At 54.7% G+C, this 20348-nt stretch overlaps 2 protein-coding genes across 6 annotated transcripts in view; one reads left to right on the forward strand and one right to left on the reverse strand.

Annotated features, from left to right (window-relative positions):
- Positions 1-175: 175 nt before the first annotated feature.
- On the forward strand, positions 176-6373 carry SLC8B1 (solute carrier family 8 member B1). Its single transcript, XM_075516724.1, has 15 exons — positions 176-902; positions 1377-1529; positions 1633-1685; positions 1789-1846; positions 2085-2217; positions 2328-2495; positions 2579-2686; positions 2772-2828; positions 3072-3202; positions 3406-3547; positions 3961-4082; positions 4280-4433; positions 4519-4599; positions 5159-5223; positions 5310-6373. Exons 1-15 carry the CDS (start codon positions 711-713, stop codon positions 5505-5507), a joined length of 1815 nt encoding a protein of 604 aa, XP_075372839.1. The 5' UTR covers positions 176-710; the 3' UTR covers positions 5508-6373.
- A 1193-nt stretch (positions 6374-7566) lies between these two features.
- TPCN1 (two pore segment channel 1) overlaps positions 7567-20348 on the reverse strand; it is a 50018-nt gene continuing 37236 nt past the window's right edge. For all 5 annotated transcript variants that reach the window (XM_075516705.1, XM_075516704.1, XM_075516703.1 and 2 more), the window contains 11 exons: positions 20052-20124; positions 19729-19836; positions 18425-18496; positions 17490-17579; positions 16599-16714; positions 15847-15893; positions 15218-15286; positions 14697-14781; positions 13057-13193; positions 11661-11741; positions 7567-10367 (listed from right to left, as the gene is read on the reverse strand). In XM_075516705.1, coding sequence (XP_075372820.1) covers positions 10245-10367; positions 11661-11741; positions 13057-13193; positions 14697-14781; positions 15218-15286; positions 15847-15893; positions 16599-16714; positions 17490-17579; positions 18425-18496; positions 19729-19836; positions 20052-20124 — 1001 coding nt within the window. In that variant the 3' untranslated portion in view covers positions 7567-10244. The remainder of the gene's footprint in view (positions 10368-11660; positions 11742-13056; positions 13194-14696; positions 14782-15217; positions 15287-15846; positions 15894-16598; positions 16715-17489; positions 17580-18424; positions 18497-19728; positions 19837-20051; positions 20125-20348) is intronic.

The raw sequence follows: 20348 nt of genomic DNA on the forward strand, positions 1-20348 counted from the left end.
CCTGTGGGCACCGGGATGCGGAGGGAGGGGGCAGAGAGCGGGGATAGTGCGGGGGGGACGGGGCAGAGACACCCCCCCCTCCCCCCGCGGCAAACACCCTGCCAGCCACGTGTAAAAAAGTGGCGCTGTCCCTTTAAGAGCGGAGGGTGGCGGCCCCTTTAAGACGCGGGGGGGGGATCAGCTGCCCGCGCACAACAGCGGGGCCGCGCCGCCACGGTGGGTCCGCGGGGCGGGTGGGGTCCCCCGGGTCCCCCCAGCATTCCCCGCCCCGGGAGCCCCCACCCACCCCGGGGTCCTCATCCCCGCCCGCATCGGGGTCTCCCCGTCCCCTCCCCGGCTTGGGGGTGCCCCGCGGGTGCCCCGGTCCTGCGTGGGGTGTCGGTGCCGGCCCCGCTCCCGCGCTACCCCCCCTCTCCCTTTGCTCGCAGGCGCTGGGAGCGGAGCGGCCCCGGGGCCGACCCCCCCGGCCGGGACGTGGCGTGGCAGCGTGTTTTTCAGCCTGACCGCGGGTCGCTGTGCCTTTTATCAGTCTCTTTTTTTTTTTTTTTTTTTTTTTAATTTTTTTAAATTTTTTTTGAAGTATTTATTTTTAATTCTCCCTCCTCCGCCCTGCCCGGGGAGCTGCGGGATGGGGGGCCGGGACCTGCCCCCGCTCCCCCTCCCCGGGGGCCGCTGCCAGCGGTAGGTGCCCCCCGGGGCCGCCCCCCGCCATGGGGCAGGGTGCCGTGGGGCAGGGTGCCATGGGGCCGGCCGGGGCGCTCAGCCTGGCCGGGGCGCTCAGCCTGGCCGGGGCGCTGGTGGGGGACAGCGGGGCGCAGGCAGCCGGGACCCCGCTGGAGCTGGAGCCGGGGGGCACGGTCCCTGCCGGGGGGGATGCTCTGAGCCACGGCCGGGGCCTGGACGTGAGTGCGGGGGCTGCGGTGGGGTTTGGGGGGCGGAGGGAGGGATGTGGGTGCTGCCGGGGTGGTGGGGTCCCGTCCCTGCTTCCCCCGTCCCCGCCACTGCAGCTGGGATCTCGCCAGGAGTTCCTCCGCTGCTGGGTTTCTCCTTGGAGAGAACCTCACCGCTTGCCAGGCGGGCACCTTCCCGTGGCCGGGGTTGGGTGGGGGGCGATGCGGGGCCCTGTGCTGCTGGGGACAGGGTTGGGGACAAGGGCTCGCGCCCCCGCTGGCCCTGGCACAGGCCTTGACCCACGCGCACGTAGCACAGGTGGGGAAACTGAGGCGGGGATGACAGTGACCTACCGAAAGCAGCCCAGCAGAGGGGCAGCGTCGCCCGCAGGGTGCCCGATGGCTGCCCTTGCTGGAGGGCGGTGGGCGCTCGGGGGGAACGGGACTTGGGGTGGCCGGCCGAGCACCCCACGCTCTGCCCCGCAGTGCTGGGAGGTGCGGAAACGCAACAGCTCCGAGTGGTGCCGCTTCGTCCGGAGCAACCCCGACTGCCGGCTGGAGGGCGGCTTCCTCGACTACCTCGAGGGGGTCTTCTGCGTCTTCCCCCCCCGGCTGCTCCCCCTGGCCGTCACCCTCTACGTAAGGACGGGAGCGGGGATGATGCTGCTGGGGGATGCTCGGCTTTGGGGGTGTGGGGTGGGGACCCCACCGACCCCTCTCTCTGCCACACCTGACCCCGCAGGCTCTCTGGCTCCTGTACCTGTTCATCATTCTCGGCGTGACGGCGGAGAAGTTGTGAGTAGCCCCGCGGAGGAGGGGACTGTCCCCAGGCCGAGCGGGGAGCCCTGTGGTCCTGGAGCAGCCCCGTCACCCCTCTCTGCCTCCTCTGCCCTTCCAGCTTCTGCCCCAACTTATCGGCCATCTCCACCAACCTGAAGCTGTCTCACAACGTGGCAGTATCCTTGTGGGTGGCGGGGGACCTCGGCAGGGGAGGGGGGATGCGGGGACGGACAGGGGTGGGCGGCATGATGGGGCACTTCTGCACACCCTCGGCACTGTGCCAGGGGGAACCGACTTGGAGCGTGAGCCGGAGACGGTGGTGGGGTGAGCGGTGGTGGGCCGGCACCGGGAGGGAGTCCTGCGGTGGCCGGGGCGGGCAGCTGCCCTGTGTCCCCGCGGGGAGGAGGCCACCAGGTCTTTTCCTTGACGTCCCCTCTCCATGGTGTCACCTTCCTGGCCTTTGGCAACGGGGCACCGGATGTCTTCAGCGCCGTGGTGGCCTTCTCCGACCCGCGGACGGCAGGGCTGGCCATCGGGGCCGTCTTTGGTAAGGAGACCCCCACTGGGGGCTGCCGGCTCAGGGGGGGTGGACAAGTGGGGGGCACACTGCGGGGCCGTGGGATGTTCCCCCCTGAGAGGGACCCGTTGCGTTGGCAGGCGCCGGCGTGTTCGTGACCACGGTGGTGGCTGGGGGCATCGCCCTGGTCAAGCCCTTCACGGCCGCCTCCAGGCCCTTCCTCAGGGATGTCATCTTCTACATGGTGGCCGTCTTCCTCACCTTCGTGGTCCTCTACCTCGGCAGGATCACGCTGGGAGAGGCTCTGGGTGAGCGCCACGGGGGGCTGGGGCTGGGGGGGTGGCGGAAGCAGCCTGGGGGTGCCGTAACCCCCCATCGCTCCCCATCCCAGGTTACCTGGGGCTGTATGTCTTCTATGTCTTCACCGTGGTGCTCTGTACCTGGATTCACCGGCGGCAGCGGAGGGAAGGGCTGGCCCCCCCTGGACCCTGGGAGCCAGGTAAGGGCCGCCTGGCTGTGCCGACGGGACCCCCGGCGTGCTGGGGTCTCCCTCCACCGCCCCCCTCCTCTCCTCTTCCCCCCAGAGATGCCGACGGACGCTGAAGAGCAGGAATCCTCAGGCACAAACAGCGGGGACTACGGTACGTCGTTCCTGGTGGGCTTGGGGCCAGCTCCGCTCTGTCCTCAGGGGTGGTCGGGGGTCCCAGGGACCCCCAGGCTGCTGCATACGTGACCGAGCCCACGGGGCAGCCGTGGCCGGGTGCTACCCTGGGGCTGGGGGGATCTCCCTGGGGCTGCGCAGGCGACCGCAGCCCCATGCTGGAAGGGCTGGGGGGGGGGCTGGGGAGCCCCCTGTCCCCCTCAGCCACCGCGGCCCCTCACAGGCGAGGAGTACCGGCCCCTGCTCCCCTCCCGGGAGACCTCCCTGCGCATCCTCATCACGGCCCTCAGCCCCTTGGACTACCGCAAGTGGAGGAGGAAGCCCTGGTACTGGCGGGTCTTCAAGGTCTTCAAGGTGAGTAGGGGGGCACGCGAGCCGGGAGGAGCCCCCGCACAGGGTGTCCCCCTCCCCGCTGGCCCCTGGGGCTGCGTCACCCCTGGGCTTTGCAATGGGGATGGCGGGACAAGGGCAGGCGGGTGGGGGACACGTCACGGGGCACCTCCCGGCATGCCCCATCTCGGGGGTCCCCCACCCCTGCTCACGGCCGCTCCTGCCAGGTGCCTGTGGAGCTGGTGCTGCTGCTCACTGTTCCCGTCGTGGACCCCGACAAGGATGACCTGAACTGGAAGAGACCCCTCAACTGCCTGCACGTCCTCACCAGCCCCCTGCTCTGCGTCCTCACCCTCAAGTCGGGCGCCTGTAAGAGCCCTGGCAGCCCCGCACACCCAGGAGGGGACAGGACCGAGATTGCCGCCGAAGCCCTGGGGACCGCAGGAGCCCTTTGGAGCTGGCACCCCATCTGGGAAGGGGAGGACCAAAGGGCCAGTGAGGAGCTAAGCTGGGAGGCCTGGTTTGCAGCTGGATGGCTCCGTCCGCCCCCAGGGGTGGGGGTTTGGGCCCCCCAGCATCCAGGTCCTGGGGGAACGATGGGGCAGGCCTGGCCTGCCTGGGGAAACTGAGGCACAGAGGGGAGCAGCCCCATGAGGGCTTAGGGTAGAGGTGGCTTTAGGGGACAAGGCTTTACCTCACGCCACGAGCCGGGTCGCATCCTGCCCCAGCCCGCGTGGTGCCTGCGGGGCCACTCTGAAAGCCCTCCTCTCCACCGTGTGCAGATGGGCTGTACCAGATCCAGGGCATCTTCCCAGTCTGGGGACTGGTCACACTGGTTGGCTCTGCCCTGGCCATCATCACCTTCGTCACCACGAGCAACGAGGAGCCGCCCAAGTACCACTGCGTAAGGTGCCCCCCAGCCCTGAATGCCCACCGGGGACCAGCTCAGCCCGCTCCAGACTGGGCTGCGGTTCCTGGGGGCAGAGCAGGAGCCAGGACCTCCCTCCCGGTCCCCAGCGTCCCCAGGAGGGACGGCTGGCTGGAGGTGTGCAGGGTCCTGCGGGGTGCACCCAGGGACCAGCTTACCCCTCTGCCCGGCAGGTATTTGCCTTCCTCGGGTTTTTGGCCAGTGCTATGTGGATCAACGCCGCGGCCACGGAGCTGGTGAACATCCTCCGGACCCTGGGCATCATCTTCCAGCTGAGCAACACCGTGCTGGGCTTGACGCTGCTGGCCTGGGGCAACAGCATCGGCGGTAAGGGCTCTGCTGTGCCCCAGCGCCAGCCCGGGTGTACCCGTCCTCCTGGCACCCCCCAAGGTCTCCCCTTCTCCCTCTGCAGACACCTTCTCTGACCTCACCATGGCACGGCAGGGCTATCCCCGCATGGCCTTCTCCGCCTGCTTCGGGGGCATCATCTTCAGTATCCTTTGGGTGCCGGGGGGAGGTGGTGGTGGTGGTACTTGAGGCAGGGGCTGCCTCAGTTTCCCTGCCTGCAGCCCAGGGAGAGCCCCGGGAAGGAGCTGGGCAGGATCCATCCCAGAGTCCCTGGGGTGCTGGCAGCCTCCCCGGTGCCTGCACAGTGTGGGGGGACCGGTGCGGGATTTGTGAACCGCAGGAGCCACAGGGATGGAGCCAGCACCATCCCCCCCGTCCCCACTGCTGTCCCACCCCAGCGGGGTGGGGGTTTGGGCCGGAGTCTGGCAGATTTGGGATCTGCCAAAGGGAAGGAGGGGAAGGGGCTGTGCCGCTCTCCGGGAGGCTTTGCGTGGTCCCCAGACCAGGCTGAAGCCTCTCCTCGAGTGCTCCAGGCTGGATTCGCCACAAACAGGCAACGCTCTGGGCTAGGCAGCAGCGATGGGGCGCAGGCGGGGAGGAGGAGGGCCGGTGTTGTCCCCTTTCCCAGGGTGGGGGGGACGTGGCCGGCTCTGTCGCTGCCCCGAGGTCCCCTGCGCTGTGTCCCCGTCCTGAACGTGCCCCAGACATCCTGGTTGGCGTGGGACTCGGCTGCCTGCTGCAGATGAGCAGCAGCCAGCTGGTGGTGAAGGTAAGGCTGCAGCACGACGGTGGCGGGGGTCGGGCTGGCAGCAGGACCCCCCTGTCACCCCACATCACTCCCCACCTCTCTGGCAGCTGGAGCCCGACAGCCTCCTGGTCTGGATCCTCGCCGGGGCCCTGGGGCTGAGCTTGGTCTTCTCCTTCGTGTCGGTGCCAGCGCAGTGCTTCCAGCTGGACAAGGTGTACGGCGTCTGCCTCATCCTCTACTACCTGGCCTTCCTCTGCGTGGCCCTGCTGACCGAGTTCAGGGTGATCCATCTCTCCGCCATCTGACCGGCCCCACCGCCGGCAGGAGATGCACGTCCATCCCTGGCTCTCGCTCTGCCTCCCCGCCGGATCGGGGCCTCGCTGTCCCCTCTCCCTGTCCCTGCCAAGGGGACAAGGGCACCTTGACCCCAACCGTGCTGCTGCCGCCACGTGCTGGAGGCATCACGTGCCAGCCCAGCCCTCAGCCTTCGTTTTCTGGGGCGGGAGGGCTTGGTTGTTTGTGCTTTGGGAAAGGAAAAGGAGCCATTAGTCATTAGCTACATCCTCTCCCCGCTCTGTTTAATCTTGTTTAACTGGAGGCGGCTCTGAGCAGGAGTGAGGTTAAGACCTCGGCTTCCTCCGGTCCCGGTGGCAGGGGCAGAGGAGAGGGCAGCTGCAGCCCAGGGTCACAACAGGAGAGGTTTTGCCTCTTCAGCCACTTTGCTTTCCCCTCCCTGTCTCCATCCAGGCTGCTCTGGGACGGGGCTAGGGCAGTCACGCTACACGTGGTGACTCTGAAGGGCCGAGCACAAGTTTGTCATTGCAAAGGACGTGACGTGTTCGCACTGTGGGTTTGAAACAGCAGCCGAGGCAAAGCGAGACGGGGTTAAGGTGAGACAAAGCTCCAGGGCAGTGCTTGGTTTTAATGCAAGCAAAGCTGGAGGAAAAAAAAAACAACCAAACAAACAAAACCAAACCACGGGAGGCTGGTTTCCCCTGCTTTTTTAAGCTATGTTTTTCAACCTGAGTTTCCGATCCTACTTTTCTCCTCCTCCTAGGATGGACAGAGCTGTAGGAAAGGACGTGGAGGTTTCCACACACAGTGTTAACCTCTGGCAAGACTAGGTTTAGGCACTGTAAAAAAAAAAAAAAAAAAGGCAATAAAAAACCAAAACCAAACACAAACCCAAGCTCAACTTGTGTTGTTTGCTGTGAGGGTGTCTTCTCCTGCTCTATGCCAGCGTAACACAACCCTTACCCCGCACCGTGCTTTTGGAGGGGGAGAGGGAACGCTGGAGCTTCTCCGGAGCTGAGCCAGCAGCAGCAGAGGGGCCTGGGGCTCCGACACCCTCGGCTCCGACACCCTCGGCTCCGACACCCTCGGCTCCGACACCCTCGGCTCCGACACCCTCGGCTCCGACACCCTCGGCAGCGCCCAGCAGTTTTCCCCAGCAGCTCGGGGAAGGAGTTTCCTCCGGGTTCCCCGGCAGTTGATTTCTCAACAGCAAGTCACATGCGCCTGACTCAGCCATTTAGTTGCAGGGTTGGGAACCGCAGCGTCCAGGGTCAGCACGGGCTGCGAGGGGCATTACTCAGCTCCCCGGGGATGCGGACACCAGGGGGGCAGCCCACGGTCCCAGGGGAAGCGGAGCGGGCGGGCTGGTGCTTCTGCTCCCTGTCGGAGGGTCCGCAGGGCGCAGGCTAGAAAGCAAACTGCCGTTACGGACAGACAACCACAATTCTGCTTCGCAGGGAGAGAGGGGCTGTTTTGCAAGAAGCGCAACCACCGGACCTCGTTCCTGCTCCCTTCTAGAGGTGCCAGCAGCCTCCCGGGCCTGGATCGTTTCTCCTTTTTCTAACCGGATACGGGCTTTCACAAAAAATAACGCTCCCTGTGGCTGCAGCTATTGGCCCTGCGCTGAACCTGCTCACAAGTTACCAGCAGCTGCTGGAATTAGCCAGGGAGAGAAGACCCACTTCTTACGCACAGCAGGGCTAAAGCAATTGAAACCGCGGCCAACGTACCCATACAGAGGTACAGGGTCAAAAAACCCCTTCTAACCTTAAACATTGCATTGGGGTAGCTTTAAAAACGTAAGTTTGAAAGCATTAACCTTAACGTTTAGGAAAAAAAACTGGCAGGGGGGAGGGCAGAAGGGAAGCTGGGCTGTGCAATGTCCAGGAACAAGAATTCAGAGCAGCTCGGCAGGGCACGCATGCGAAATATGCCCACGCAAGCAGTTCCAGCCAGGGAGAGAGGGCGGGCGGGCACCGCTCCTCATCAAACACTGTGGAAACGCTGCAGCTGCGGCCAAGCCCCGCTTCTGGAATAACACGGAAAGGAGGAAAGGAAGCTGCTGCCTTTACAAAGCTGAGGATGCTTTTTATTAGTGTGCTTGAAAAAACTCTAGAGAACGTTTTACAGACATGTCCATAAAATCATTTTATAAACAAAACGCCAGCATACAAAATCCTGCAGTGCTTCCTCCCTTGCTCCCTACAAAATGATTGTCTCTGTCGTTAGTCTGTGTGTCAGGTGGGGGAGAGGAGGATAAATAGAAGGGGATGCCCCGTACTCAAACTTCGTTTCCTTCCAAAGTCGTATGGAAGAAGTAAACTTCTGTGACCCTCCTTGGTTTACAAAAATAATTAATACAGTGTGTACATGGGGGCAGATCAACACCTCAGCACGACACCACGGAGGCAGGGCCTGAGCCCTGAACCCCAGTCCAAGCGTTCCCGTCTGTGACACGAGAGCCCTGTTATTGCATGTTAAGCAGGTTAGTGCCCCCCTCAATATAGCTTAAAGCTGCAGCTCTTTCACACCCAGAAAACACCCCCAAAAAAGTCACTGGCAGCCCTGCAAGGAGAAACGGGCTGTAGGGGAACGCGGAGTTTAAACACAGCCACTTTTTTTTTTTTCCCCCTAACCTTCGCAACGCTCATTCATCCTGCCCACAACTTAAAACAGAATAAACAACATCTCCTCCAGCCCCAGGACTAATCTGGATAAATCTCCCAGGCTGCGACTCCATGCAGAGCAACTGCAAGAGCAACAACTGCACTGCTCATTAATTTGTGGTCGAATTTATGGTTTGGAAAACAGCCCTTTAAGGTCCTTCACGGTTCAGCTCAGAAGTAGTTTCATACCTGCAGTACCCAGAAAGGAAACAAAGAGTTGCCCTGAGGCACCCAGGGAATTTGGCAAGGGTTGAGAGCAGACGCTGGTGTGCGTGCTGCCCCGAAAGCTGCTCACCCGCTCTTTCCATCCCATAGCCCAAATGCTCCCGCCATGCTATGCAGGGAGAGATTTTCAGCAGCAGCTCTGTCTTGCCTACTTTTGAAAGTCTCACCCACCCAGGAAATGCTCCCGAGCTGCCCGGGTAAGATCAGTCCTCTCCTGCTGTCCTTGTGCCACGCTGTGAGGCTACCAAGGAAAAAACAGGTACGTGGGACAAAGGGAACGGGCACACAGATCTCCCACTGCCCGATCTGTCTGGAGGAAGGAGAAAGCCTCCCCAGCAAGCTCTACTGTTAGTCTGAACCTGAGAAAAGATCAAACAGCAAGAGGTGAGGGGAACCTCCCAGCTGACAGATGCTTGTAGCCCTCAGCACTTTCTGTGCTGACAGGGGAAAAAAGAGGACTTAGAGACAGGTTCTCATCACGTTGTGGGCAATGAAACACGAGCGATGACGCAACCTGCCACGATCGCAGAATAAATGTGGCAGAGCTGGGAATCCCTTTTCCCCCCTTCCTTCCCATCCCTCAGCTACCAGGTCTGGCAGCCTTCCTTGCCAGCTGCAGAAAAGCAGGCGGGTGGGAAGAATCATTGTCTTCCATGTTCCTCCTGCAACCAAAATTCAGGGGAACAGCAAAGCTCTTCAGTGAATCTTCCTAAGATCTGACTCAGTCAGCATTTGCCAGCCCGAGGAACATTTCTGCGAGGGTGAGAGCAAGGGAGGAGCAACGCTGCTGCGCTGGGACTCACTCACCTGTATAAACAAAGCAATGACCTGCCTGAGGACTAACCAGCAGTACCGTTTGATGCCCATAAACTCTCCTTAACCCAGAGCCAGGCAGAAATAAGTCAGACGTGGAGCTGCAAAACCTTCCATTTCTTCCTCCTAGTCATCTATCTGAGCTAAGGACCAGCCAGAGGTTTGCCATTTACAGAGCAGGTGGCTAAGTGGTAGAGGTCAACAGCCACCGTCACCCTGCAGAATGCCCCCTCTCACCGAACAGACAGGAGCTTTGGGGTTCACAGAGACAATCCCAGTCCCGGGCAGTGCCCCGGGCAGAACTGACCAGCAGCGATGCAGGTATTGCATAGCTACAGCAGAGACAGAGTTCGTCTCCCCAGACTCCTGTCCCACCTATGGTCATAACACGATGAGATGCTGGCCCTCAGTTCTGTCTCCAGCTCCCACAGAACTGCTCAGGGACAGCTAAATTCAATAATCAGAGCTGGATCTCCTACAGGGAGTGCATCTAGGTGTGCCAAAAAGGAGGGGAAAGGCAGACTGCTCTTCCAAAAGTGCTGAAATTTCACACCACCTCCCCTTTCTTTGCATAAGGCAGGCGGAGGAGAAACAAAAACTTACTCCCTGATCTTTTATTCCTAGGTTAATGGTACCCTTTAAGCAAAAGAGATCTTCAAAAAGGGCAAAAGTTTTAATATTAAGCAGGTGGCTTCAGCGCATTTCCTGCTGTTAATGGATTACACATCCCTTTCCCCAAGGTCTGTTAGTGGCAAGACAAACAGCGGGCTCGAGCCTGGGAAGCGGCTCAGAGGGAGAAGGTCTCTGTTCTGTCGGAGATGTTCACTCTGTGCTGAGCACGGGCATCGTGCTCAATCTGGGTGTAGCAGCCTTACACAGAGTCCCCTGGGCCTCTGGTTTTTCAGCAATTCACTGCCTAGGGGAAGAGATTTGAACCCTAAAGCTGAACAGTACACGGAACAGATCTATATACATCATCCCAATATATACGCTGTGAAGTAATACTCTAGGTTATTGCATAGACGGCGGCTTGCATTGCTAGGCCTAAATGACAGTCTGGGAGCGTTGTCGGAGGCTCAGGGGCTTCAGAGAGCTGTTGGAAGCAGATGCAGGCTCTTGCAACGGTGTCTGAGATTCCTCTTTTCTGGAATGCTCCTCATACCATTCCTGCAACAGGAGATCAAACACACCGAGATCAGGCTCTGCCCCACACTGCCCTCGCAGCCCCCCAAGCAGGACCCCGAAGGGCAGAGCCTTCGGCTGCTCTGCCAGGCGAGGGCACATTTGCTCAGGAACAGAGAAGCTCTTTCCAAAGCCCTGGATATAGCCTAACCTCCTGGACCCATCTGGTTAACTGCAGCATGGCTGTGATGGATGCAGCAAGACCTCGCCACCCACAGCCAAGGCAAGAAGTACCAGCTATGGCTCAGCTACAGCTGGCTGAGCTGACAAACGTGGGCAAGGAAACATCTCTCTCTCAGGATGTCCCTCCTGAACGTCTAGGACTCTAGTACTGATGTGCCCTTGATGTCTGGGATTTGCAGAGTTGCTCCCAATCCTGGGCAGCACCCAGGGTGTTACAAGGTGTTTCAGCCCTGAATCAGGGACCAAGCACAACAGACAGGGAGCTTCTCTGCAGATTTCCACCCCGCTCCATCACAAATAACGTGTTTATTTTTGTTAGGGGGACGGAAGACTCATCCCCAAGCTAGGTGCCCAAGGGACAAAGGACAGATTCAAATGGTTACGAGATTAATTCTTTCAGCACTAATCATTACATTAGCCCGTGACCTTCAACCTGGAGGTGAATGTCTGGCAGGCACTACAGCGACCAAATCCGTGGCATAAAGCTCCTGACCACGAAGGGCACTAGCAGGAATGCCCTAAACAATCCAGAGAATCACTTGATCTAAGCGTTTCCCATCTTTGTCAGCCTGCTATTCTGAAGGAAAACCAGGCAGCGTTGCCAGCACTCTGCCTGGGAGAACACTTGATTTCTGTGTCAGACAGACACGCCCAAGCTCAAACACAATCACATTCCAGTGGCTTAACAAATTAGCGTTCAGCAGCCAAGCCCCAGGAAGGCACTACGCATGTGCTCATAGCCCCAGCGACCACGTCCACCTCGGTGAGTCTAGGTAAGCTCGGCCAAGCTGGAGCGCCTACGCACACGCCGAGCGTGCAGTTACTGTGACTGGGCTGACACACACCTGCACAGCCGGGCACCGCGACCCACCGAGGAGGCTCGGACGTGCTCTGTGGTTTAAGAAAGTCCCCGAGTGCAAGAACGGATCAATCTGAAGTACACTTCATCTGCTGCCCAGCCCTCTCACAGAGCACATGGCTGCCTGGGTCTTGGAGGAAGAAGGCCTCCAGTGTTTAAAAGGATGGTTTGTTATTCTAGGCAATGTTCTGCTCGCCACAGGGACTTGCTGGTATTTCCAACTCAGGCCCGCATACCTGTATCTCCTCCTCATACATCTTCATACTCAAATCACTCTTGGTCCTTGATCTGCGTCCCAGAAACACTGTTGACATTTGCTAAAGAGTTGGGGGAAGGAGGAGGAAAAAACAAAAGACGACATTCATCAGTCACTGAGCAGCTCACAGGATCAGTCCCTGGAGCTTCAGGCATCCTTCATGCGGTCACCCATTGTCCGCTGATGAGCTCGTGCTATGGGCTCCTTCTATAGCCATGGGAAAAAGGCATTTTAGGGTGCACATCATCTAAACAAATGCAGGCATCAACGGCAGGCTGAGACGAATCACACTGAACAGATCCCCAAAGACCCCAGAGGGAGCTGTAGCTCGGACGGATGCGTCTGTCAGCGGTGCTTAATTTAGTCGGATGAACACAACATCAGTGCCCGGAACAAGGCTCAAACCCAAGCTTCCAAATAAGACCTCATCTAAGAACAATTTCAGGTCCCACTTGTCCAGACCACACCATTTACTCCATGGGCCTGGACTTCTTAAATCGTGTAAGCAAAGAGCTGAAGTCTGAATTACTCTCTGACCACATGAGTTATATGACCAGGATTGAGAAACAAAAGAAACCTCAGGTCTGGCATCATCATTCCGGACTCCATTGCAAGGCTGAGGACAGCATCCTCCTTTGGTTTATTGTCTTGAAAAGTGCTTCTGATCAGTATCATCGTTGCTACTCTGAATTTTGTCTGTGTGAACAAGAGCTCAGCCTTTAACTACCAAGCCAACCAAAGCAAATAAAGGTCGCCTAAGAGACTGTAGCACCTGCACTTTGTAGTGGTGATACAAGAATATAATGGCTCTATTATTAAAACAACCACTTCAGCTCTTCCCAGATGCATGAGACAACAGTTCTGAGACAAGAGCAGTTACCCAGGTCAGCTCATTTTTCCAATTGTCTATCCTGTTTTGGAATGAAAATGTAAGCAGTGCCATGGAGAAAGGAAACCTGGTGTTTGGAATCTATACCATCATATTGCTGCATAATGTTTCAGGACTGTCCGGGCCTACGTGTACGATGGCACAGAGAGAGAGGCAGGAGAATTACAAGACAGTGGCTTCCTTAAAGAAAAATAAAGATACTTTTTTCCAGACAGCACTGGGCCTGGACAGCTCTAAGTGAAGTCAGAGGAAGGCAATAGCAACGAGCCTTTGTCAAGGCTATTCAGAGTGCAGGGGAAATTCAGCTACTACTTTTCTAGAGCAGCAAAACTTCGTGCCAGTGCTGCAGAGTTCCTCCAGTAGCTCAGCTCTCAACACTACAAAGACACATGCAGCTTCTCTCTAGAAGACAGCAAGAAGACATTTGTGGCCCTGGCGTGCCTCCCTCCCCTGAAGCCAAGAACTTGCAGTAAGGATTTCCTCTTACCCCATATTTGTCCATCTGCAAAATGATCTTCTGCAACTGAGCTGTTTCAGTGGCAGCTGAACTCCGCTTGTACAGCTCGATTATGCCAACCACTTCCTCCTTGGAGATCTCCTTCTCCAGCACAATGCCGTTGTCTTCTGGAGAGGCAAGAAAAAAAAAAAAAAAAGATAAAAAGAAGTCACCGAGATGAACATTGCTTCATCAGCCACTATGATAATCCTGGAAGGCAAAGCTTAACAGCACACAGGACCAAGCCAGACGTCAGGCACAGTCTGTACCTACTTGGTGACTAGAACACGTATGTCCTTGTCCCCCAACAAGGCAGGGAAGAAAAGTTAACTAGTGTGTAGGGCCAGCAAGCAGCTCAGCTTTTTAAAACATCAGGCTCCTCAGTATCTTAAAAAAAATCTTGTAGCTTTTTGCTTGCCTGTAAATTAACTAGCAAACCAGCTAATCACACAGGAATTGCTGCCTTTTGACCTTCGACTGCCTAACACGGCTTGGGAGTTAAGTGCTAACAAATGTCTTTCACTGCACCCTTCAAACTGAGCGCAGGAAGGACCATGATGAAAAGTGTTTCTGTGACTAACAACGCCTGGCTCCTATGGGCCTGTGCCACACGTTTGGATCTTCTGGCACCGAAGAAAGATGAGGGGCTGGATCAAAGCTACTCCCGTGGCTGGGGCCTTCACCATGTTTCTGCAGGGAAGATTGGCATTACATGTATGCTTGCAGTAGCTATATCTCCTTTCTGCAGAAAAGCGTAAAGAATTATTAAGATTAGTCTGCACGGAGAATGAATAGAGAAGTCTGGGTGTAGATCACCTGAAGGAATAGCAGGAGAAGGGCTGTAAGAGATTAATGTGTTTATGGCACCTAAATTAGCAGGTCATGAAGTTACATGCCGTTTCAGACGCCCAGCTCAGGAGACAAAGGACAGTGAGTAAAACTGATGACTCACAGGGGTGAGGGGATGGAGAGACTAGTCACTGTCCGTTCCTAAAGGGTACGGAAAGGGATGTCCAAAACCAGCACGTAGTCTCAGTCTAAGTACAACTCGGAGATGTGAAAAGAAGTGGATAGGCAGCGTCCCTTGTCCTCCATGTCATGGCACAGAGTGCTGGCAAACCACTTGGATCCAGCGTCTTGGTGCCTGAATGCTGGACAAGCCGCTTGGAGACACGTTCTGGTGCCGGTGAGTATATTAGTGAGGGAGGGAAACCGGTTTTAAAAGAAAAATCACCTTCCCTTCCTGTAAGGTCTCTTGTTGAGCTTTGATATGTCTTTGCTGTAACGTTTCCTAGATTTCTTTCATGAAATGCATGCGGACTTCCTATCTTTAAATAATTTGGTTGAAATGGCTCAAGTAGTTGAAGTTTACATGTGCGTGCACACACATGCACCCACAGATAAACACATGCACATACACACACACTTTTGGGAGAGTGGGGGGGGAGAGATGAAGGGCAGAGCAGAAAGGCTGGACAGAAATATCACACAAAAGCATAAGAATGAGCTTAGGAAGTCAGGCTAAAACAAAAATCTGGCCTTTGCTGGCCAATCCCATTCTCCCCTACAGACATTAAGACGCCAGGGAGAAGAGACACAATGTTGTAGGTTGGCCAGTCCTCAGTTCTGACCTTCTGAATCTTGGTTCTTCCGAGTGTAGTTCATGCGGAAGACGAAAGCATCCAGAATAAAAGCCACGATGATGGTCATCACCACCTGGGAGAGGACATGAACAGAAGAGATCAGGAGGCTGCTGCTGGGAGATTCTTCCAGCCCAGTTCAACACGAAGCTGAGCATTTGGTCTGTGCTTCCACTCCACGCTCCCCAGCTCCTCCATGGCAGAGGAGATGCACATCACACATCTACCTGCGAGTAAACTGCTAACAGTCAACCACAACGGGGACAGAACAAAACTCTGTGCTGCCCTAGTCCTTACCCCAGGCCCAGATTTGTGCAGCATCAGCTTTGTCAATGCCCATAAATTCAACTTTCTGGAAGTGATGTGGACTCACACCTGTTTCTGGAAGACGTTTATGTAGAAGAGCAAAGTTGTCTTCATTTAAGGACGGAAGCTCCCTCTGGAACACAGTAAAAGCTGTCTCCCCTCCTCATCCCCACTATTTGATGCACGGAGCATGTCCAGAAACCTACCATGGTCACAATATAGAAGATCATGAAGTAAAGACGGCTCCAGTGAGTGGTTTGAGATGTCACCCCTTCCTAAAGAGGAGAGGGAAGAAGTCAGTAGTGCACAAAAGAAGGGAGAGTCTGCTGTTAACTGCTTGCCAACAGACATACAGCAGCATAAACACTATCTATCTATTCATGGCTCCACAGTTAGCCCCAGGGACTGCCTGTGCAATGCTCAATGCCCCAACTGGTCCTTGCAGCTAATCTGCCTCTCAAGCTAAAAAGAGAGGCTCCTATATGCAGACATGCAGAACATTTAAAGCCTGTGGCTGTATGAACCATTGCTGCTATGAGAACACAGCTTGGACAGCAGGATGACAAGCTGGAATACAGAGTGACTTCACTTGTCCAGATTGCGAAACCTGGCCTGAAGGCTGCTCAAGATTCGCAAGAAAACATGCCCAGCAGCATGCCAGAGGTCAAATGTCACCCAAGGATCAGGAGCAAAAGACGTCTGGCGACAAGAAGTGACAATGTTGGGCCCATCTCCAATCACCAGGGGAAGAAAGCAGTGGTGGCATGGAAGATCTAGCCCAACTGGCAAAGAGCCTGTGCTGTCTATACGCACAGGGTAGCTGCGGTTTACTTACCATGATGATGTACCAGTCATTGACGACTGTCAGCTCAAACAGCGTGACTATATACAAGCGGGAGAAAAAATACAGACAATTGCTTTATCCATCCTGACCTACTTTATAGTGATTCTTAGACAAAGTGTTTGACAAGGAAGACTGACGTAAGACACCGACATTTCGATACAGCCAGCAAATCCAGAGACAGAATGCAGACCCTCATCATTGCAATTACTTCATACAAAGGGGGTTAGAACCACAGAACCAGGAGCATGGCTTAATCTATATTTCTAAAAAAAATCAGAAACAGACCTGACTCTTTCCACCAGCGAGCATGGAGACCTCTGAAATCTCCAGAAGATAAGCATCTCTGCTCACACATTAAGAAAACCATGGAGAGTAATCAACACATTCAAATTATTCTTCATCAGTGGGTTTAAAGAAATGTATTAGCATCACTACTGGTTCTTTAGAAGGGTAGTGACTTAAACATCTCTGGAAGTCTGGTCTGATCACCAGTCAGAACCGATCTGCTGGCTTCATACTGGCTTTTAAGAGATGTCTGCTTACCTTGCAAAACAGTCATGGCACAATTAGCCAGCTGCAGTTCTCCAAACAGAAAGAGCAGGATGCTGAGTGTTTGAGGTGCATTAGTAGGACGCCCTGGGAGAGTCCCAGGCTTACATGAGCATTAGAGTCCTGCCATCCAGCTCTGCAGGAACCCAGATGCACTAAGGAATAGTCTCTGCTACAGACAAAACTGTCCTTACCGAAGCTGTTCAAAATGTTGTCGAAGTTGTTGAGATAGTAATAACCTTCTTCCACAACCGTCTTGTTGCCAACTGTATGATTCACCCAGCGGTAGGAATCTGCGACTGTGCTTGTGCTGGTTGGAGAAACCAGGACAAAGAATGAGAAGAGAAGTGAAAAAGCAAGGAAAATCTCGAGAGTTATAAATACTAAAACACTTAGAAGGTGGTGAGCAGGGTGGCAGTTTCTGCCTCTTGGCCAATGCTCGCCTTTTTCTTTGAAAGAAAGCCTCTGTCCTTCACAGCTCAGCACAAGCCCAGGGACCACATGGAGTCTTTCTAATCATTCAGCAAATATTATACCAGTGAAACTGAGTGCTTGGGTTAGACTCCTTGGCTCACACCCTTAAAGCTTGGCATTTCCAAGTGGTGTGCCATCATTTAAAATGAAAAGGGCACAGGACAGCTTAGCTTCCAAGACCAGGTGAATTTATCTCGTACAAAGTGAGGCCTAAATATGTAACACGTCTAGCAGAGCAACTCTGGTGTCACCAAGATAAAAATCTCAACTTTGCTCTAGAGCAGCTGTTACAGGAATTTCCAACCACAGTATCATGAATAAATCCTCCCAGTGCAGATACCTGAGGTGAGTTACGGAGCTTATTAAAACCAGCCAACCCCACCACAGAAGTCTCTCCCTTTCCAAATGCAATGCAAAAGCCATTTCATCCAATCTTACCTAGAGAAGTGAAGTGTCTCCCCTAGATTTTCCCAGCACATTGCCTTAGCTGCAAAACCCCATTCAGACCCATCCTCTGGCCCCTTCTGCACAGGCAGACAGAGCTGCCAGAGGCACTGCTACTGGCTGTGCACCAAACCCATTGCGGAGGGGGATGGATTTGCAGTACTCACTTGCAGCAGTTCGGATAGACCACGCCAGCAAAGAACTCCATGCCAACAATGGCAAAGCAATAGTAGAAGATCAGCAGGGTTAAACCCAGGCTGGAGGCAAAAACAGAGAGAGTACTGTGCTACTCAAGAGTTGCTAAAGCAGGGAAACACAAAGTCACAGGCTGGTTTCTCTGGAAGGAATTTCCAATGGATGGGAAGCAGCACTGAAAACCCCAGACCACCCTCCCTGCCACTGTGGCTCTGCAGTTCTTCGCCTGCTCTCATTCAAGAAGTCCTTGGACAAGGAGCTTGCCGCTTGCTGAAGAGAGAAACTAAAGAGCAGCCTGGATTCCCTCCCAGTCTGTCTTTTTCTGGTAAACAAACATCTCTCCACAGTTTCTTTAATAAAGAACAACACACACTGGTTCTGCCCTCTCCACGTCCTTGGATGGAGGGACTGTGCCAAGAACAGGGTTCTCTAGCTAACACGCTCTCCTCAGACCTTCTTCAAGGGAATAAGGCCTGAGGATGCCCCACTCGAACACCAAGCTCCTTCTGCCCCACCATTTCACAATGATGCTCTCGAGTGGCTGTACTAAGGACAGGGAAGCTTCTGGGGCTGAGTATATTCACACCAATGTTCCTCTCAAATGGGCCTCCCCCTCACCAAAAGCTGGGACGGGGGAGAAAAATTAAACAAGCATCAACTCTTAGTTATCCTCCTAACACAAAAGCAGGAGGCGGCCCAGGGTGCTGGAGTGTTGCTTATCGCATAGTGCTCTGAGAAATCGGAAGATTAACACTACCGCAGCACACTGAAGAATCAGTAGCAATCAATTGACAGATCAGAGCACAAACACCTTTAGCAGGTTTGACAGGTCCCTATCCTGACCCCAGCCCTAGACACTAAACCTTCACTCCCCTCTCCCCGCCATCACCCAAAGAGAAGTTAGTACCTGGCCATCCGGGGGAACAACTCAAACATAGTGTCCAGGACATTTCTGTAGCGTTTCTTCAATTTAAATAGCCTGAAAGGAAAAGCCGGTAGTTACTTACACACCGCAACTTTCCTGCTGTTGTTGGAAATAGTTAAAGGCAATATCACAGTTCCCTGTACCTCCCAGGTCAAGGAACAGTAAGGTTTCCTGACACCAAACTCACAGGATCTGCTCTTGCTCAAGCGGTCTCCGCTCACTTAACAATGTCCCACTGTCCCATCGGAATGTTTATGACACATTCAACTAAGTGCTTACAGGATTGAGGAATCTCAAGGAAAAGTCTACGTCTTTTTACACAGCATGATGCATAAACAGCTACTTTAAAAAACCTAAAAATCATAAGAACTTAAACTAGTCCTGTGTACAGGGTCAGGATTCATTACTCCTTTCCTCAGACACAAGCTTTTCTGTGTTTCTCCCATGACCTAATAAAAATTGATGAAAGAAAACTACATTGTGCCTGCTAATTTAAGATTTAGCAACTCCAGCCTTTACAGAGAAACACAGCTGCCAAACGCAGGCTTTGGCAGGGGAGCGACAGAGAAAACTCCCCCCCCCCCCGCCCCTTGAGTGTCATAAAGTGTTCTTTAAATCCTCACTGAAGAGCTAAATTACATTACCTTGTTTTTAACAAAACAACATTTTGCCTCTCAAATGCCTTCCACCTATGGCTCTCAAAGTGTTCTGTGAAGGTGAGTATACCTCTAACAGCCTCGAAATGAGAGGGTTAATCAGACCCATCTTACTGAGCTGCAGAGAGGTTACAGGCCACAGTCTTGCTTGGAGTGTGAGATGCAGTTAGAGCAGGGTTGCACTTCACCCTAGAAAGCAGCATCCTTTGAAAACTGTAATTTCTGGTAATTCAGTGGAAATTATTAAACTGGCTCAGACTGTCTCACCCTGACAGAAGAGCTTTTCTCTGAACAGCATCAGACAATTTAGAGGAGGTGTAAGAACCCCACGAAGGCAGACACAGGATAATCTGCCCCCGGTAAATCCCTTGATCTCTATTAGAGATCAGCTTAAGCTCCAAAGCACAGGGTTTCATATCCCATCCCAAGTTTTTGTTATCGTTCATTTTGATAACTCTGGCTAATCTCATTACCCCACGCAATTCCTGTTTGCCATGGTCACGTACCCACAGAGCAATCCCTGCCCTCTCCTGGTAAGGAGCTCGGTCCCATCGGGACTGATGGAAAGCCAGCCCGGCTGTTTTCTTCCCCACCTGCTCTCTGCACCCCCCGCCAGCCTTCCCGTCTCACCTCAGAAGCTGAAGGGGTCGCAAGACCACAATGAAGTAGAATGGCTCCATGTTAAACGCCAGTGCCATGAGCCCCAAAAATGCAAACAGGGTGACTGAGAAGTCAAAGCTAGAAAGAAAAAAAATGTAAAATAAGAGCAATGTGTTTCAGCAGAGCAGAGGTACTTGGTGCTGCTTCAGCCTAACAAGATGCACAAGGCCAAGGGCAGAAGGATTATAATAGCCTGCTGATGGCCTCATCTACAGGCCTAAAAACTCATCTCAGAAGCCAGTCTTCCCAACAATTTTTGCCATCTCTCTCTCAAAACATCAGTGTGCACTTACAGATTCCAACCCGAGGACAGGTACTCGACAGGCCCCAGTCCAGTGGTCTTCAGGAGCAGCTCCACGCCATAGACTGTAAAACAAGACAACAGCCATGGACAGAAATAAGCAGCGTCACATGGAGCGATCATGCAAAGGGTTGCCCTCAAAGATGTGTGATGCTTTACGTACAGGACTGCTGAACATAAGTTTAACAGAGTCCCACCCATCCTCCTTCTTCTCAGTGAGATGCCAAAGAAACATTTTCCCTCCAAATCAACACATTTTCCTGTAGTCATGGTGATTTCTCTCCAGAGC

This window comes from Mycteria americana, chromosome 13 (assembly GCF_035582795.1).
Source record: "Mycteria americana isolate JAX WOST 10 ecotype Jacksonville Zoo and Gardens chromosome 13, USCA_MyAme_1.0, whole genome shotgun sequence".
NCBI classification, from domain to species: Eukaryota; Metazoa; Chordata; class Aves; order Ciconiiformes; family Ciconiidae; genus Mycteria; species Mycteria americana.

Bases quoted from the DNA above. Each gene is read 5' to 3' on its own strand.
- SLC8B1 (XM_075516724.1), top strand. From the start codon at position 711: ATGGGGCAGGGTGCCGTGGGGCAGGGTGCCATGGGGCCGGCCGGGGCG. The intron at 1,847-2,084 runs GTATCCTTGTGG...GGAGGCCACCAG, and splicing joins AGCTGTCTCACAACGTGGCA to GTCTTTTCCTTGACGTCCCC. The intron at 2,687-2,771 runs GTAAGGGCCGCC...TCTTCCCCCCAG, and splicing joins CCCTGGACCCTGGGAGCCAG to AGATGCCGACGGACGCTGAA.